The sequence below is a fragment of the Perognathus longimembris genome, chromosome 18 (assembly GCF_023159225.1).
Source record: "Perognathus longimembris pacificus isolate PPM17 chromosome 18, ASM2315922v1, whole genome shotgun sequence".
NCBI classification, from domain to species: Eukaryota; Metazoa; Chordata; class Mammalia; order Rodentia; family Heteromyidae; genus Perognathus; species Perognathus longimembris.
The window spans coordinates 28,509,441-28,528,067 of record NC_063178.1 but is presented as its reverse complement, the minus strand read 5'-3'; the positions used below and the strand labels follow the sequence as shown (position 1 = coordinate 28,528,067).

Below are 18,627 nucleotides of genomic sequence, written 5' to 3'. Positions count from 1 at the left end.
CCAACTTTGCATCCCTAAGCTGAATCCCTAAGCTGTTTGAAAAATTTGATGACCTGTTGAAGTTGGTTGGCCAGAATTTTGTTGAGAATTTTTGCATCCATGTTCATCAGGGAAATTGGTCTACAGTTCTCTTTCCATGATGAGTTGCTGCCTGGTTTTGGGATGAGGGTTATACTGGCATCATAGAATGTGTGTGATAGTGAACTTTTGCTTTCAATTTCATTCAAGAGTTTGAGGAATATTGGTGTGAATTCTGTTTTGATGGCCTTGTAGAATTCTGCTGTGAATCCCTCTGGCCCTGGGCTTTTCCGGGATGGGAGATCTCTTATTGTACTTAAATGCTGGATATGGGTCTGTTTAGAAGGTTTAAATCTTCTTGGTTGAGTTTGGCGATATCAATTTTTGCTAGAAAATCATTCATTTCTTCTAGGTTCTCAAATTTGTTGGCGTAAAGGCTTGCAAAACAGTCCCTTATTGTGTTCTGAATTTTGGTTGTTTCTGTGGTGAAGTTGCCTATGTCATCTCTGATCTTGTTTATTTGGGTATGCTGCCTTCGTTTTTTTTGGTCAGATTTGCTAGGGGTCTGTCTATCTTGTTAATTTTTTCAAAGAGCCAACTCTTTGTTTTGTTGATTTTTTAAAAAAAATTTAAGTCCTTTAATTCTGATTTGATCTTTATTATTTGATTCCGTCTATGGGCTTCGGATTTGGCTTGCTGTTCTCTTTCGAGGAGCTTAAGGTGCTTGTTTAAGTTGTTGAATTGCTGTTACTCCAGTTTGTTGATGTATGCATTCAGAGATATAAATTTTCCTCTGAGTACTGCCTTTGCTGTGTCCCAAAGGATTTGGTACTTTGTGTGTTCACCTTGGTTTAATTCCATAAACATTTGAATTTCTGTTCTAACTGCATCAATGAGGCACTGATGATTCAGCAGTGTGTTGTTTATTCTCCATGAATTGAAGGATTTTCTGTGGTGGCTGTTTGAGTTGAGCTCTAATTTTCTTCCATTTTGCTCTGAGAGATTGCAGGGAATTACTTCAGTACTTCTGAATTTGTACAGATTTCATTTGTGCCTTAAGATATGATCTATATTGGAGAATGTTCCTTCTGCTGCTGAAAAGAATGTGTATTGCTGGATTGAATATTCTGTAGATGTCTGTTAAGTCTAGATGGTCTATGCAGTTGTTTCATTCTGTGGGTTCTTTGCTCAGTTTTTCTTGTGTTGATCTGTTCAGAGTCAAAAGTGAAGTGTTAAATTCTTAACCTGTCACTGTGTTTGGGTCTATGAGTGTTTTTAGAGTCAGTAGTGTTTGTTTGAAGAAGTTGGTTGCTCCTGTATTAGGGGTGTAGATATTTAGAATGGTTGTATCCTCCTGTAGAAGGTATCCCTTTATTAGTATGTAGTAACTTTCTTTATATCTTCTTACCATTTTTAGTTTGCTGTCAATTTTATCTGATACTAGAATGGCAACACCTGCCTGCTTATGGGGCCATTTGCTTAGTAGATTTGTTTCCAACCTTTCACTTTTAGAAGATGTTTGCTTTTGCTGGATAGATGTGTCTCTTGGAGGCAACAGGAAAATTGAACTTGATTTTTGATCCAACTTATGAGTCTATGTCATTTATTGGAGAATTAAGTCCATTAACGTTGAGAGTTAGGATTGAGAGATGATCATATATAGCTATCTTGTTAAAAGCTGTGTCTTCCCAACTTTTTATCTAATAGTCTGGTTTTCTATTTAGGGTTCATTTCTCTGTCTGTACTGTGATCTTGATTATTGTCCCTGTGTAGTACATCTTTGAGGATTTTCTGTAAAGCTGGTTTGGTGGAGATACATTATTTCAGTTTTTCCTTACTGTGGAAGACTTTTATTTGACCTTCAGCAATGAATGAGAGTTTACCTGGGTATAGTATTCTTGGTGCATAGTTATTTTTATTTATGGTTTGACATTCCTCATTCCAGGCTCTCCTTGCTTTCATGGTCTCTGCTGAGAAGTCTGGGGTAATTCTGATTGGTTTTCCTTTATATGTGATTATTTTCTTCTCCCTAACAGCTTTAAAGATTCTTTCCTTGGACTCTATTGGTCTTGTTTTGATCACAATGTGTCGGTGGGATGTCCTATTCTGTTCTGGTCATTTGGGGGTTCTAAGTTCTTCTTGTATCTGGATAGGCCTATTCTTCTGGATACTTGGGAAGGTCTCAGCTAATAGTCTCTTAATAGGTTGCCTATTCCATTAACTTCTTTGTCTAGGTTTTCCTTGATACCTATTAGGCTTAAATTGGGCTTCCTGTGTATCTTGAAGCTCCTGGAGTCATCTATTTTGCTGATTGGATTGGTTTTGTATTGTTTTTTGTTCTTTCTCCATAGATTCTAGGGAATCTTCTGTTTCTGAGAATCTATCCTCTGCTTCATCTAGTCTAGTCTGTAGGCTAGCTACTTGATTTTGCATCTCTCTTCCTTCTGACTGTTCTTTCTTGATGGTTTCCATGTCTTTGCTATAATGTTCTCTTAGATCCGGTATGGATCTCTTTGCTTCATTAATTTGGCTCTAAGTACTGTCTCTCAAATCTTTTAAATGGAAAGCTATGTTTTCATTGGACTCTTGAAGGTCATTTTTCTTTCTATTTGTGGAGGCTATCAGATCATCTATTACTTTATGGACAAATTGATGTATTGATTCAAACTTTTCATTTAACATTTTTATCAGTAGTGTTTGTAGAGCATTTTGAGGGTTCTCTTATAGGTCTCTGATTGACTGCTCTGCTTCCTGCTTGTTTTGCATGGGAGATGAGATTCCCTGGATTGCCATCTTTCTTTGATTCTTCTGCAATCTACAAGCTCCTGTGAGCACCGTTTAAGACCCAAAGAAGACTTTACCAAGCACTATTGTATAAATCTTAGTAGTTCGCAATTTTATACAGATACCTTCCCTCTCTTTTTTGTATATAAAATCAAATTTGGTGCCCCTAAATAATACAATTTTAATATAACAACCAACCCTGGGCCCTATATTCAGTGGTTATTTATTTACCATTATAACTCTATGAGCAATTTTGTTCTTACTTTTTGTTCTTTTTGGACTGGTGGGATTTGTCAATGAAACCCTTTGGTTCACTCAGATTGAACGGGGATACCCTCTATCCACTAATCAGGGGTCAATGGAGTCTTGAGGTCCTGGAAGTAAATTTCAGAGGGTAAAGTAGGGGTAGTGAAGAGAATAGAGTAAAATGGATGGTGGGTGATGATTCTGGTTTACCTTCAGTGGAGTGGAAAGTTGAAGAGTAGAATCGGTAGAAAGAACAGGGTTAAAATGATAGAAAATGGATAATCAGCAGAAAAGAGTAAAGGTGTTAGTCAAAGGAAACTAATTTTAAAGAAAGAAAATGTAGAAAGAGAAACAAAGAAAAAATACAGGAAAACAAACACACAGAACACAAAACAATTACCAACCCCCCAATAAAACAAACAAATAAAAATGGAAAACAATAAACAAACAACAACTCAAAAATGAGAAATAGAAAAATTAAAAAGTTTACTTTTTTTTTTTTTTGCCAGTCCTGGGGCTTGGACTCAGGGCCTGAGCACTGTCCCAGGCTTCTTTTTGCTCAAGGCTAGCACTCTGCCACTTGAGCCACAGCACCACTTCTGGCCATTTTCTGTATATGTGGTGCTGGGGAATCAAACCCAGGGCCTCATGTATATGAGGCAGGCACTCTTGCCACTAGGCCATATCCCCAGCCCAGAAAGTTTACATTTTTAAATGGAGTCTTCCTTGTTTGGGTGGGCTCTCTGTAGTCTGTGGTGTCCTTGTGATGGTCTGCAGTCTATTTTCCTGCTGCTTGGCTGGTTTGATTTTGCATTCAGTTTTCAGGGGGTGGATCTGCTCTGACCCTCCTCCCCTGTTAGTTAAATCCTGGGGCTCTGTGCTTTGCACAGCTTGCAGGTAGGACTTGGGTGTCCTCTGTAGATGGGGGATGCTGAACAATCTAAGTAACTGTGGCTCCTCCAGTCTGCTGAGGGGCGGCTGCCTTTAAGGCCTGGTTCTGAATAGGCTGCAGACTCAGCAGGGTGGGGGTGCCTCTGTGAGGTTTATCTGGCTGAGAGTCGCTTGCCCCGGGGAATGTTCCTTCCTCCTGGGTGGGACAACTTTCTCCTGGGTGAAGGTGGCTGTGAAATTCAGACCCAATAGCTGGTGGGGGATTGGGCTTCCTTTGTAATGGGGCTGGTTATCTGTCTTGGGAACCATTTACTCTCCTGTCTGATTGTTCTGTGCCACCAATAGCTGCTTGCCACTTTTAATTTGAGTTTAGAAATTCTGGTTGCTGGAGAGTCAGCAGCCACAGCGCCACTGGGGCAGTTTGAGGCACCTCTGGCTGAGTTTACCTGAGTCGGTGAGCCTAGGCCAGGGGGATGGGGAGGGGGGAGATGGGGGGAGGCTTCCTGCCAGAGCAAGGGTCCTTCTCCTGGGTGGAGCTGGTGCTCACTGTTCAGTCCCTCTTTCCCTTTTCAAAGATGGCCCCTTTGTTCTCGCTTTCCCCTGGCCCACTTTAGTTTCAGTCTGGTCTGACCAGGTCTATGCCAGTGTCAGATATGGTGCTTTGCTCTGGTGGTGGAGGAAGGGCTAGGCTCTAGAAGCTGCTCTGTGTGCGTGGATGGGAATGACTTTCGTGGGGTACTCACACTTTCTCTTCAGTTTCAGCCCATCTGTGCTCAGCCTGTGATCCCTGTCTATCTGCCATCATCATTTGAAGTGTTTTTTCCTGGTTTCTGCTGTATGCTTTAGGTGCATGGAATGTTGGGTGCTGTGCTGGAGCCGGCACTTGCATGGTGGAGGGATGACGCTTGCAGCTCAAATCTGTGTTTTCAGACCAGCAAAATCGATTTTTCCTATCTGGCCAGAATCCCTATACTGTTACAACTTACTTGAGCTGTCTTTCTAGGAGTAAAAGTTTCTCTGGAATGGTAAAACTGGGATGTCAGAGGGACCTTAGCTAGCATTCTGGTGTTCCTCCACTGTCTTCCCAGAAGTCCCTGAGTACATTTCTTGTCAAACTTTTTACCTCCTACCTCATTTTTCTTCCATCTTTCCTCCACCGCAAATTACCCCCCACTCAGAGTTGTTAGTTTACAACATATTGCTGTTTCATTGGTTTGCCTTTAACCTGTTGTCTTTTCCCCTTCCTTTCCCTGAAGGAGAAGAAATATTCTTGAAGAGGGAATCAACCCAGCTTTTTTCTGGTTACTTTGGAGAAAGAGTCACAGAATTTTCAGCCTCAATTGGCTTCAAAGTGCAATTGACCAAATCTCGTCTCCTGACTACCTAGGATTACAGAAATGAGCTACCAGGTCTTGGTATGAGAGTTTACTTTTTAACAGTAGAAGAATGCTTAGCTGCAACCTCTATACTTGATTTATGATTTTCCTGTCTAAATTCTTCACCTGCCTCTTAGAGACACACCAGTTATCTGTATCTTATGCAGTTACATTGCAGGAATAAAAATAAAATAGGTGTTTGTTAAGGAAGTTCTGTCTTGTGCCAAGGAGCCCAAGTGTTTCTCCTACTCCTTCTTTTAGTGTTTTCAGGGTGCCTGTTTTGATTTCAAGGTCTTTAATCCATTTGGAATTGATTTTGGTGCAGGGTGATATATAAGGATCTAGTTTTAGTTTGTTGCATGTGTTGAGCCAGTTTTGCCAGAACCACTTGTTAAAGAGGCTATCTTTCTTCCATACTATTGTTTTAGCTCCTTTATCAAAGATTAAGTAGGCGTAGTTCTGTGGGTTCAATTCTGGGTCTTCAATTCTGTTCCATTGGTCTTCAGGCCTGTTCTGGTGCCAATACCAAGCTGTTTTTATTACTATGGCTTTATAATACAGCTTGAAGTTGGGTATTGTAATTCCTCCAGCACTGTTTTTTCTGCTTAGGAGTGTTTTTGCTATTCTAGGTCTTTTATTATTCCATATGAATTTCTGGACCCTGAAATGCTACAAATCAAAGAAAGGTTGGACAAATGGGACTGCATCAAACTGCAGAGCTTCTGCACGGCAAAGGACATAGCTCGCAAGATAAACAGAAAGCCCACAGACTGGAAGAAGATCTTTACCGGACATTCAACAGACAAAGGCCTCATCTCTAAAATATATGCAGAACTAAAAAAATTACCTTCTTCCAAAACAAAACCGCAAAGAACCAATAGCCCCCTCATCAAGTGGGCTAAAGACTTACAAAGAAACTTCTCTGATGAGGAAATGAGAATGGCCAAGAGACATATGAAAAAAATGCTCTACATCACTGGCCATAAAGGAAATGCAAATCAAAACAACAATGAGATTCCATCTCACCCCAGCAAGAATGTCATATATCAAGAAAACTAATAATAACAATTGTTGGAGGGGATGTGGCCAAAAGGGAACCCTACTTCATTGTTGGAGGGAATGTAAACTGGTTCAGCCACTCTGGAAAGCAGTATGGAGATTCCTCAGAAGGCTCAATATAGAACTCCCCTATGACCCAGCAGCCCCACTTTTGGGTATCTATCCAAAAGCCCACAAACAAAATCACAGTAATGCCACCAGCACAACAATGTTCATCGCAGCACAATTTGTCATAGCGAGAATCTGGAACCAACCCAGATGCCCCTCCATAGACGAATGGATCAGGAAAATGTGGTACATATACACAATGGAATTTTATGCCTCTATCAGAAAGAATGACATTGTTCCATTTGTAAGGAAATGGAAGGACTTGGAAAAAGTTATACTAAGTGAAGTGAGCCAGACCCAAAGAAACATGGACTCTATGGTCTCCCTTATTGGGAATAATTAGTACAGGTTTAGGCAAGCCATAGCAGAGCATCACAAGGCCCAATAGCTATACCCTTATGAACACATAAGATGATGCTAAGTGAAATGAACTCCATGTTATGGAAACAATTGTTATATCACAGTTGTAACTACTTTCAACGTCCTATGTGTATGTGTAGTTTCTATTATTGATGATGATCTTGTATCACCTTCCTGTGGTTGTACCTACACTATCTCTCTAATCTTATCTGAGTATATTGGAAACCGTGTTTACTGGTTTTGGAAGTAGGAAATTCAAAGGGAATACCAAATTTGAGAGACACAGGGTAAAAAAAGAGAAACAACTACAAAAGCAATACTTGCAAAACTGTTTGGTGTAAGTGAACTGAACACCTTGGGGGGGGGGAGGGAAAGGGGGGAGGGAGGGGGCATGAGAGACAAGGTAACAATCAGTACAAGAAATGTATCCAATGCCTAACGTATGAAACTGTAACCTCTCTGTACATCAGTTTGATAATAAAAATTTGAAAAAAAAACCAAAACTTAAATAGCTTATAAAATTAAAAAAATTAAAAAATAAAATAAAATAGGTGAAAATAGCTGCTGCATATCTTTAAGAAATTATATGTCAAGGAATATTCTATATTCTTAATTGCATTACATTTTATAAGTGCTCGGTATTTTGCTTTTAATATGTCTACATGAGTCAGCCTTAACATGCTCTTCATTCTGAAACTCATTTTAGTTGTAAAAACAAGTTAAGAATGGACAAGGGAATTTGTGTACTTGAAAGAGAAACACCCAGTGTCTAAACTGTGTTCTTATTACCATCTTACTTCATTTTCCCATTTGCTTCTCATAAATTATTTGGGTCCAAGTTATGAACTTTTAAACATTCTCCATTGACTTTTCAATTTGTAGGAACCTATGATTTTTAGTTTAAGGAAATATAAAAAAGAAATGTGAAATTTCTATTCCACTTGAACAGGATAAGGAACAGGGGATACTGAAATATGGGGGCAATCCTTGTACTCTGGAAGCTGAGAAGGGAAGATCCCAAGTTTGAAGTCAGTATGAACCAAATTGTGATTTCAAAGCCAGCTGAAGTCTGTAGAGCAAAACGCTGCCTCAAAATCCAAGGGCTGATAGGATAGCTCAAGAGTAGAGCATTTGTCGAACATGTATAAAGAAAGCCGTGTGCTCTATCCCAGCACTGCAAAAGGAAAATAGGAAAAGACAAACATTTCATTTAATTTTGAATCCACTAATTTGGCCTAACATTAAGGTTCTAAATTGCATGAATGGTATTAAGTTAGCTAAGGTAAGGAGAACCATTTCTTTGTAATCTTATTGTGGATCCATCTACTTATGTGCCTGCCCTTTGTTTTCCAAATTTTTCTTTAAGGAGATAGCACAGTTATGAAGGTTTAAATTGTTAAAACAGTATAAACCAGGCAATAAACATCCATGCACAGCTACAGAAATGGTGCAATTACTCAGGTTAAATATTTTCTAAAGGCACTCCTCTGACAGAGTGAATTAGCTGTAGGAGGAGTCATTTGTTGAATCTCAAGATGTTACTAGGAATGCCCATTTGCAAGAAGCAAATCTAGGAAACAGAAGAGAGAAGAGACACGTTTGCAATCATGAACTCACTTACTATAATATGTACTATTAAATAATGTTCTTCTGCCTGGCCAGAATGTTGGCATTTCCAATGAAGGAACCATTTTGCTTCCTTTGGGTTGCTTATGTTTTCATTTTTCCACTTGGTCTGCGAGGAACCGAAGCTTTTCAATGTGGCAATGGAGTTTCCTTGCCCCCTGACAATGTGTGTGACTTCATGGATCAGTGTGGGGACAACAGTGATGAACAGCAATGTAAGTGTCCTACATTCTCCAGTTTCAGTTATCTGTACACCTTCACACCAGGGACTTCTGAACTGCCCCAGATAGTCACCTAGATTTCTGGCACTTGTATGGACATTATTGTGCATGCATTCGCTGTGAATTTTTCATGCATGTATTGTTTAATAAAGATAGATCTATTCATTAAATTACTTTAATATCAAAACACAAGGATCTTACCTAAATGGATTGCAATTTAAGGAAGTTTACTGATTATAAGGGAGGGATAAGTATAAATGAAACTTTAATGCCCTCTTTTTAGTGAAGGAAATGAAAAAGAAACCCATTAACATATCTGAAAATGGTAGGATTGAAATTATGAGCTAAGGTTTGAATTTAATGTGGAAATACTTGAAATGAATTTTTTCCTGGATATGTATAGTGTTTTTCAATTATGAGGTAGTTAAAATGAGTTGGTACTGCTGGTGTGTGAAATGCAATGCTCTCTTGTGTTTATGATTTCAGCACAACAGAAAGAAACATGAGATTGTAGAACTTATATTTAAGGCCTGGATGAATGACTTACTAATTTCATGATCTTGAATTTCTGCTTTATTAGTAAAGACATAAACTGAGAAAAAAATGACTCTCACAGGTGGAAAAGCATATCATTCCTTACTGAAAGAGCACTAAGGAACAGAAAACATATTTTGTGAAGTCATAGATAGATAACATGGATATTTTTGTAGTTTTGGTTGCAATGTGAATATATTACTATTCAGCAGTGATGACTGATGTCATTCTTACACACAATAAGCTTTTATGTATGTGTGTGTAAGTCTGTGTGTGTCTGTGTGTGTGTGTGTGTGTGTGTGTTACTGGGGATTGAAACTAGGGCCTTGTATGTGATACACAAAGCGTTGTACTACTAAGCTACAGCCCTAACCCTGTAATTGACATTTTGAAGATATTACTATGAATGCATTGCTTATTCACATGATCATTGATTCAATTAATTATTGGGAAACTCTGTTATTGTAGTTCACGCTACTCAAACCTATATTTTCTACATTTTATTTATATGCAATAACAATGTTTATTGAGTTCTCTATTTTCTTCTTCCAAAGTAAGTTTCTTCATATTTGATGCTTTTATCATTTCTGTTCTTTTTTCTGTATTCAGACATTCTTGTATGAAAGCAAGAACAAAGGTTGCTGAAAAATTTCTTCTCTGTAGAATGAAACAGAGAAATGATTTATCTTCTATAGTTAAGGATTCTACCATGCTATTTGTCCTTAGAAGCTACTAAATACAGATCACAGCCGAGGGCAGAGCTTCATTTGTAGCTGTCCAATTTTCCCAAAGGCTAAATGTGGGTGTGCTGCACCCTGATCTGGTCTGTCTGGGAAAGCCCTCACTGTTCTCCCAGGAGCAGCAATGAGACACCACCCAGTTAGTGTGACAAGAAGTGCGAAGTCCTCTCCATTATTAATCTCTATGAAGCTTCCTTTAGCACTCTTGCTGTGATAACATGCATGGTCTTGCTTCAGAGAAAAGGTTAATATGAAGAAGGAGAAAGCCACTGAGTGGGAAAGGTCTCTGCTGCATGAAAAATTCTAATAATTCTCTCCCTCAGAGGAAAGTGAAGGCACAGATCTGTCGAATAAACACATTTCATTTTAAATGTTATACTGAGAGGTCACCTTTTGGCTTTTTCACTTTTCATTTTCATTTCCTGAGAAGTTTCCACTTTGGCATTTTATTTAAAATGTAGGCAAGAAGCTGTAGATAAAGCTGAGATTCACTTTAAAGAGTGAGATGCTTTTGTACACTGCACTTGGGGAAAATGCTGTGCAGGAGTAATGATGGACAAGTGATTTCACCCACAAGAACTGGGATGTTAAACTTACTGATTAGATTTTCTTAAAAGTCTGACTTTACGATGATGGAAAAGCCGCCACGCTTTGAAAAATAAATCAATCTAGACTCCCTTTAAAGAAGTAGATTAGTAGGCAAGATTTTTAATAAAATTAGCATGGAGCTGAATTTTCTATGTAACTGATGCAATTAATAATTTTGCATGTGTGTGTGTTGTGCATATGTGAGAGTATTATTAGGATTAATTTTGCACTTGCTAGGCAAATTGTTACCAGTTTTTTTAAAATTATGTTTTTATTTAAGTAGTTGTACAGAAGGCTTAAATCTAATATATCATGTTATGAGTACAATGCATCTTGATCAATATTACTTCTTTCATCATTTACTCCATTATTCTCAATCTATCCATGCTCTCAATTTCCCTAATTTCATAGGATTGCATTGAGTATTATGACTGATTTAACCCATATTTCCCTCTACATTTGTCTACTCCCTTGCACTTGACTTTCTCCCACATATACCTCAAGTATCTGCTTCCTAGTATTCATTTGTTAGACTGTAAGTTAGTTGTTCAAAGGAGTTATTTCTCCCCTGCATATACCATATTTCAGTTAATGTCTGTGAACATGTGCTTGTGGACTGGTGTATATTTTCATGTGTTTATATATACATACATATTTATAAATTAGATCTAACTCCCACATATGAGAGAAAATATGCATCATTTTTCTCTATGGGCCTGACCTAAATCACTTAACATATTTTTTTCCAGATACATGCATTTTCTTGCAAATGATGTAATATCACTCTTCCTGATGGATGAATAAAATTCCATAGCTATAATTTCTTCTTCTTCTTCTTTTTTTTTTTTTTTTTTTTTTTTTTAGCCAGTCCTGGGGCTTGGACTCAGGGCCTGAGCACTGTCCCTGGCTTCTTTTTTACTCAAGGCTAGCACTCTGCCACTTGAGCCACAGCACCACTTCTGGCCATTTTCTGTATATGTGGTGCTGGGGAATTGAACCCAGGGCCTCATGTATACGAGGCAAGCACTCTTGCCACTAGGCCATATCCCCAGCCCCATAATTTCTTAATATATTTGTCCATTGTTATCTTACCAGACAGGCTTCTTTTAAAGTATACATGAATTCATTATTTTTAACTTGGTATACTATTGCAAAGAAATTGGAGGTAGGAAAGCTAAAACCTCAAAACAGAATAAATTCTACTTACAAAGAATTATAAGCACTGTATATATGCACACTATAAGATAAACACTATGTATGATAGTATATAGTAAACAAGTGAATAATTTATAGGTACAACAACTGTTTGGATTTAGTGTTGATAGAATTTAATGACATCCTTAAGGAAAGTCACCTCTGACCTGCGCAGATGTTTATTCTAGCCAAGGACTCAAGTTGTGACAAGCAAAATCTGGTTTCTGTTCTGGGCTTCCTAGCTGATTTGGACTGCCCCCTGTACCCTGAATTTGAATGGGACTGCTGGCTGTGCCCTGGAGTTCAGTAAGACCACTGTGTGTCAGGCAGGTATGGTGGCAGAGAGGTTTCAGGTTGTCTTCTTACTACTGTTGTTTGGAATATAGTTGGGAAGAACCTTGTGTTGGGCCGTGAGGCTGGACGAAGTCTCTAGGGTCACTACATACTTAGACTAGGTAAGGTCAGATGTTGTGTGCTACACAAACATGAATAGAGTTGGACTGGCCTCCAGGACTAGGTAACCTCAGTTCTTTGTTCTCTTAAGCAGAGAGAACCAAGGCTTGGTGAACTTCCTGGTTGGTTTTTGGGATAGAGCAAGGCCAGATTCTCACCTCTTGGAATAGTTGCTGACACCACTGGCTTCTTGGGCCAGTGGGAGCAGACTTAGGTGGGGAGGAGAGCAAGATGAACTGACTGACTAAATATGTTTCTGTAGACACGAGTGTTGGTTAGACTCTCTAATATAATACTTCTGTTGCCTGGAATGAAGACTCCCCTGCCTTGATTTGTAAAATTCGTAGTGAGTCCCATTGCCAGTTAAGTGGTTTGTTTGTTTCTTTGTTTTTGTTTTTGTTTTTCTTCTGTGATTTCTCTGATGCTTCCCATGGTCTAGGACAGGTATGGTCTTTCCGGGAAGGATCCCAGAATTGTGTGTGTTTGGTGGGGGTCTGCCTCCCACTGTGTTTTCCCACTGTAGAAACCTTGGGCCCGAGGGAATCTTCTGTCTGTGGTATGTGTGGGTTTGAATAAGGCGCAGATAGTTAAACCAGACAAACAAAAAAAGCTTAATCATTTGATGTACATAGACTTTGTTTTAGTTTTTGTTAGAAAGTGCTGTAGTATTGTTATTGCAACTGATCAGGTACAAATCACTCAGAAAATCATGAAGCATGCTTTCAACAGTGTGATGATACATCACCTGTAATGGGTTCCTATTTCTGAAATGCTGTCAGTTACTTAAAATTCCAGAAAGCATACTTAAATGTCAACTTTTGCATACCAAATTTATTGTTAAAAATTTCAGTTTCAATACACTCATTTTTATAGCTAAATTGACTGTGGTTCAAAGGAGAAAAGCACACTCCATTTGTCTCCCCTAACACATATTTTGCCCAAGAGTATTCCTATTAATTTAGTATTTCATGTGGAATAGCATTTTATCTTTATTGTTTGATGGGAAACAAAGTTTTGAGCTATACTTAATATGTTTCACATTTTCAAATTGAGGGACAAGTTCTTAAAAATACATATATTTTAGGTAAATATAAATTTCCTGTTGAATGTGTAATTACCTTAGAGGTAAACTTTTAAAATCTTAAAGGTGATAATATTTAACTAGACGATGTTAAGTACAAACAACAATTCTTTAATATATTCCATAAAAAGCCAACTACTTTTCAAAGTAATTCATTGAAAGTATTTGAAGCTAATGGAGTAATCGAGTAAAATGTATAAGTTTGTATGCTGGATTTTACTATTGCATTGAATGTAAAATGTTTTATGAAATGATTGACAGAAATATTTTTAAATCTTACTGACCACTTAGCTCACCTTGGTCAGGACAGGACTTTGTAAACAATTCTGGGGCCGTGGACTTAAAAAGCAGACCTTTATTTCCCATAGTTCTGTGAATGCCAACTTTGGGATGCCAGTAGATTTGCTATCTGAGAGCTCCTTTCTGGTTTGTAGATAGCTGCCTTCCTGCCAAGTTCTCACATGGCACTGAGATTATTTATCTCTCCCCTCTTCTCTTAAGGACATTGATTCCCACACATGGGCACCTCCCTGATAACCTAGTTATTTCCCAGAGGCTTCCTCTCCAAATACTACTAGATTAGTGAGTAGGGATTCATCGTGAGTTTAGGGTAGATGTACATTTAGCAGTTAGCATGACAGAAATTATATATGAAAGAAATGAATAATTAATACTTAGGGATTATTTGAAGAAAACCAGAAAAAATAAATACAAAAAGAGATTCATACTTATGCTATGCTTCTTAATAGGATGTTTCAGTAGTTTATCATTATGTAGATATAGATACAGATATATAAACATTTACACAGAATGAATTTATATGTTAAATATATCCTAGTACTAAACCCAACCAAGATAAAGTTAACAACTTGATAAAGTATCTTGCAAAGTCATCTTGAAAAGCATTAGTATTAATAGAAGAAGGAAGGGGAAAGTGATTAATGAGAAAGAAATTCAATTAATAGGTTTATTATAGTGTATCATGTGAACTACACTAATGCTAGAGAAGTTTATAAATATTAGACATAGTAGACATCTTGTAATATGTTTAATACAGGTATGGCATCTCAAGTCAGATGAAAAAACAGACAGCTCATAACTTAATTTGTTACGTGTATAGCAATGCTGGATACTGAACACTGCAAAATTTTTTCTTTTTGCCAGTTCTGGGGTTTGAACTCAGGGCCTGGTCACTGTCTGTGAGCTTCTTTTGCTCAAGTTTAGCACTCTACTCCTTGAGCCACAGCGACATTTCCAGCTTTTTCTGTTTACTGAGGAATAGAACCCAGGGCTTCACACATCCTAGACAAGTACTATACCACTAAGCCACATTCCCAACCCTGCAAAGTAATCTCAATAACCTTGAAAGTATACTTCATCAACACCAATACAGTAGGAGCTACTATTGTTTCCATTTTACAGTTTGAGAAAATGCAGCTCAGATTAGAAAAAAATAAAACACCAAAGAACACAGAATTTTTCAGTGGCAGAGCTGGGAATCGTAAAAAATTCTAGGTGATTTGAGAATTGTTAGTTACTCTGTACATGGAATAACTTCTATACTCTGTACATGAAATAAGTTCTTATGTGTGTGACAGAACAAATTTTCCAACAGTTAAATCTGAAGCTATCATCTTTATTGATTTGACACTCAATTTGAAAAACCAGGGGAAATTTCTCTTTTGTTTTGACATGTAATGAATGCTTGAAGTATGTGAGTTGAGTGTTGATGGTGAATCAACTATGGAATGGGGAAACACTTTTCATATTAAAGTGAACAGAAGATTAAAAAGCACTAAGTTAAAATGTTTAAATTAAAAGTTTTAGTGTATTGACAGCATCACAATCTACTAACAAATATCCAAGTCAATGCACCAAATTTTGATTCATTCTATATGGCAATAAGTCCCTTAGTGGGAAACACTTGCAGAGAAAAAGAAGAGGCCACATATGAAGTGAACAAGTCTTCTATTAATCAAACATCTGAAATGAAAGCAAGAAAGATGCAAATACTTAAAAATGAAATGAAGATAAATTATAAAACATGGCTATTTTATGTAAAAAAGAGTGTCTATTCCTGAGTAGGGCATAAAAAAAGATATTGCTGTATAGTGCAAGGAAGAACATTATAAACACATTAACACCTGTTTTATGAATAAAGATTTTTAAATTCATACAGTCTGACTAGTCTTTTAGGCATTTACCAACTTATGAGTTTATTTTTATTTTTTGTTCCTGTCCTAGCCTTGAACTCAGGGTCTGGGTGTGGGCTCTGAGATTTTGCGCAAGTCAAGTGCTCTACCACTTGGGTCACAGCTCCACTTCCTGTTTTTTGGTGTTTAGTTGGTGATAAGAGTTTCCTGGACTTTTCAGATTTGGCTGACTTCAATCTCTGATCCTCAGATCTCAGCCTCTTGAATAGCTATTATTACAAGTGTGAGCCACCAGAACCCAGCTTAGGAATTTATTTTTATATAAAAGGAATTCATAAAAAAGTATCTTCACATTATTGAATATTTAATTAGAAATAATTGGATTTTATGACATTAGGTTGATGCTTAAATAAATTATGATACATTTTACTATGGACATATATGCAGCCATCTGTCATTATTTTGATGCTGTTAAAATTGGAAATGCTTATATATTGTTATGAAAACTCATGATCAATAATTATACTTAAATGTATAGCATGGAATTGCATAGAAAACAGGTGAAACCATCTGTGTTTTATGCTTACAATTGACTTATAAAGTAACTATTTTAGTCTAATTTCTCATTTTTATAATGAGAATGAATTATTTTACAATTATCTAATATGCATTTTTCCATTAGCTACTATATTAAGAGATACCAGTATTAGGCAGTAAGCCTAAGATTCCTATCTCCTTTCAGTTTTCCAATGGGAAAGTGTTTTAATTAAAACTTTTTATTTTTTGTTATAAAAGTTATTTTTTTAATCAGAGCATGAAAGTTAAGAATTCACTATTAAAATATTATGTCCACATTGCATTTATAAAAGCACTCAATGTCCACAAGAAAAACATTTGTGTAGCATGAGTAAATACTGTCCTTGTCTCATCCTCTGCATGATCTAGGTCTGGTCATGGCCTTTGATATTATTTGCATATCAAGAAGTCTGGGTTTTTTACATGACTTTAGGGCCAAGTTTCATGGCCCTATCCCTCGTGAATGTGTGTATGTGTGGCACGCATGTATGAGTGCCCACCAGCATGCACAGCCTCTTCTGTTGGTGAGTCTCCTGCTCCATGACTGGTAGTCACGGGTGGACCATTTCACAGTAAAATCAGCCACTCAAGTGGCTTCTTCTTACACAACAGCTCAGTGCCTGACTTCACCTTTCCTGGCATTCCCGGGCACCAGTAGATCATGTTGTTCTCTGGCCTACAGGTTGCTTTCTGGTCAGATTAACACAGCTCATTTTGATGTACTTCCAGGGGATCAGGTCCCCTTTCGAACTCAAATTGCCTCTATCAAGGTTGCCTCCATACCCCTGTCTTCTTTACAGATGTCTTTTTTTTTTTCCTGCTGTTTGGTATTCTAGGAGTTGAGGGCTCTTTCTCTTTCACAGTGCTCCTTTGTCAGAAGTCTTATGGCTACGGTCTATGCTCTGTATCACCTAAAGAGCTGAATTTTAATGGAGATTGAACATGTTTTTCCTACTAGTTTAGTTATAATTTTTCTAGCTTTCTGGATGCAATGACTACAGCAAGGCTTACAGTAGGAGATGACAAAAAATAGTTCTTCTGATTTAAGCCAGGCACCAGTAGCCTATGTCTGAAATTCTAGCTATTTGAAGCCAGCCCAGAAAGAAAAATAAGACTCTTATCTTTAATTAACCAGCTACAAGCTAGAAGTGGAGATGTGGCTCAAGTGGATTCTAGCTGTGAATGAAAAAGCCAAGTAAGAGCCTGGGATTCTGTCAAGCCCCATTTCTGCCACACAAAAAAAGACAGAAGGAAAGGAAGAAAGAAAGAAAAAAAATTCAAGATGTGTCAACACAGAGATCTTCCCTGAAGATTCTGAGAGTATCAAGGCAGGCTCCTAGGATATACAGGAAGAATTTGGGGCTATCACTCTGGAGTCAGAACCCTGGAGGGATTGTGTCAGTGTATAAACTTGTGTGGTCAGATATGTTGGAAGAAGAGGAAAAGAATGGCAAGAGGGAGAAAGGCCCAAAGGAACAATGGAAGATTGGCCTGGGAGGTTATTTGATTAGAAAGTAAAGATCTATGTTAGCATGTACCCATGCTCTCTATTCAGATGCAAGTTATTCTAGAAAGCCTGGCATAAGTATATGTTTCACTAGAATGGCTGTGTCATAGCATGGAATGCTGTCTGTGGGGCTGTGGCATCAAGGGCCAGTAAGATTATGGAGAAGCCATTACTTAATTCTGCAAGTTTGAATTTACATATAAATTTCTTGGCAAGTCTAGAGAAATCCCATTTCTCCCATGCTAAACAGAATGTTCAACAAGTCCTTATTTCTGGGTTCAATTTTTTAATGATCTAAAATTAGTAGGTTCTAAATTTGTAAGTCCTATAATAATAAATAAAATATTTATGGTAAACACTTCAAATTTTACTGTTTTTGCTTGTCTCCTATGATCTGTAATTTCATACAACAACTTAAGCATGGTATCTCTCGTATCTATTGCACTGGATAGAATTACCAGTACCATTTACATTACTGTCTTGGATGCTTTGTACTTAAGGAGCAGATAGTCACAATCATAGCACTGCTGTATCACAGAGGAGCAAAGTCCTTAAGCTCTTCTAAGTCATCATGCTCACTGTATCTATGTGAAGGGAGTTGTAAGACCTGAGGTTCAGTGAACTTAGATATTCAGCTTTTTCATGATGACACAGCATGTAAACTAGACATCTTATACGCACAGTGAAAAATAAGAGTAAGAGGAGGATTTGGAACAGTGCCAAAAAATCAGTTTTTTTCCCCATGTGTTGAACAACTGCAGAGGATACTATAAAACATAATAGATTTTCTAAATAAAATGATCTGCTTCAAGTGTTGGGATATCTTACAAACTACATTTCCTCTCAACAAAATAAACATATTTTAAATTTTATTTATCTATACCTTGTTCACCCACAGAAGTTCAGATTTATTATATGTGAATTACACTAACTGCAATGATTCTGTGGAAATGAAATGAAAGAAGTAGTAACCCTGGAAATGGAATAGAATATAGGAAGACAAAGTGGATTATAAGATTTACAAAGACAAGGATACAGTAACACCTGAGCCCATAGAACTACACATTTTTATGATAGAAGGGCTTTGAAATATTCCCAAAAATGACGGTGGG

General features: G+C 37.5%; 1 protein-coding gene across 1 annotated transcript in view; it reads left to right on the top strand.

Annotated features, from left to right (window-relative positions):
• The first annotated feature begins 8,484 nt into the window (after positions 1 to 8,484).
• Malrd1 (MAM and LDL receptor class A domain containing 1) overlaps positions 8,485 to 18,627 on the top strand; it is a 475,502-nt gene continuing 465,359 nt past the window's right edge. Inside the window, exon 1 of the mRNA XM_048367779.1 lies at positions 8,485 to 8,683. Within this exon, the coding sequence (XP_048223736.1) occupies positions 8,485 to 8,683 (199 nt within the window). The remainder of the gene's footprint in view (positions 8,684 to 18,627) is intronic.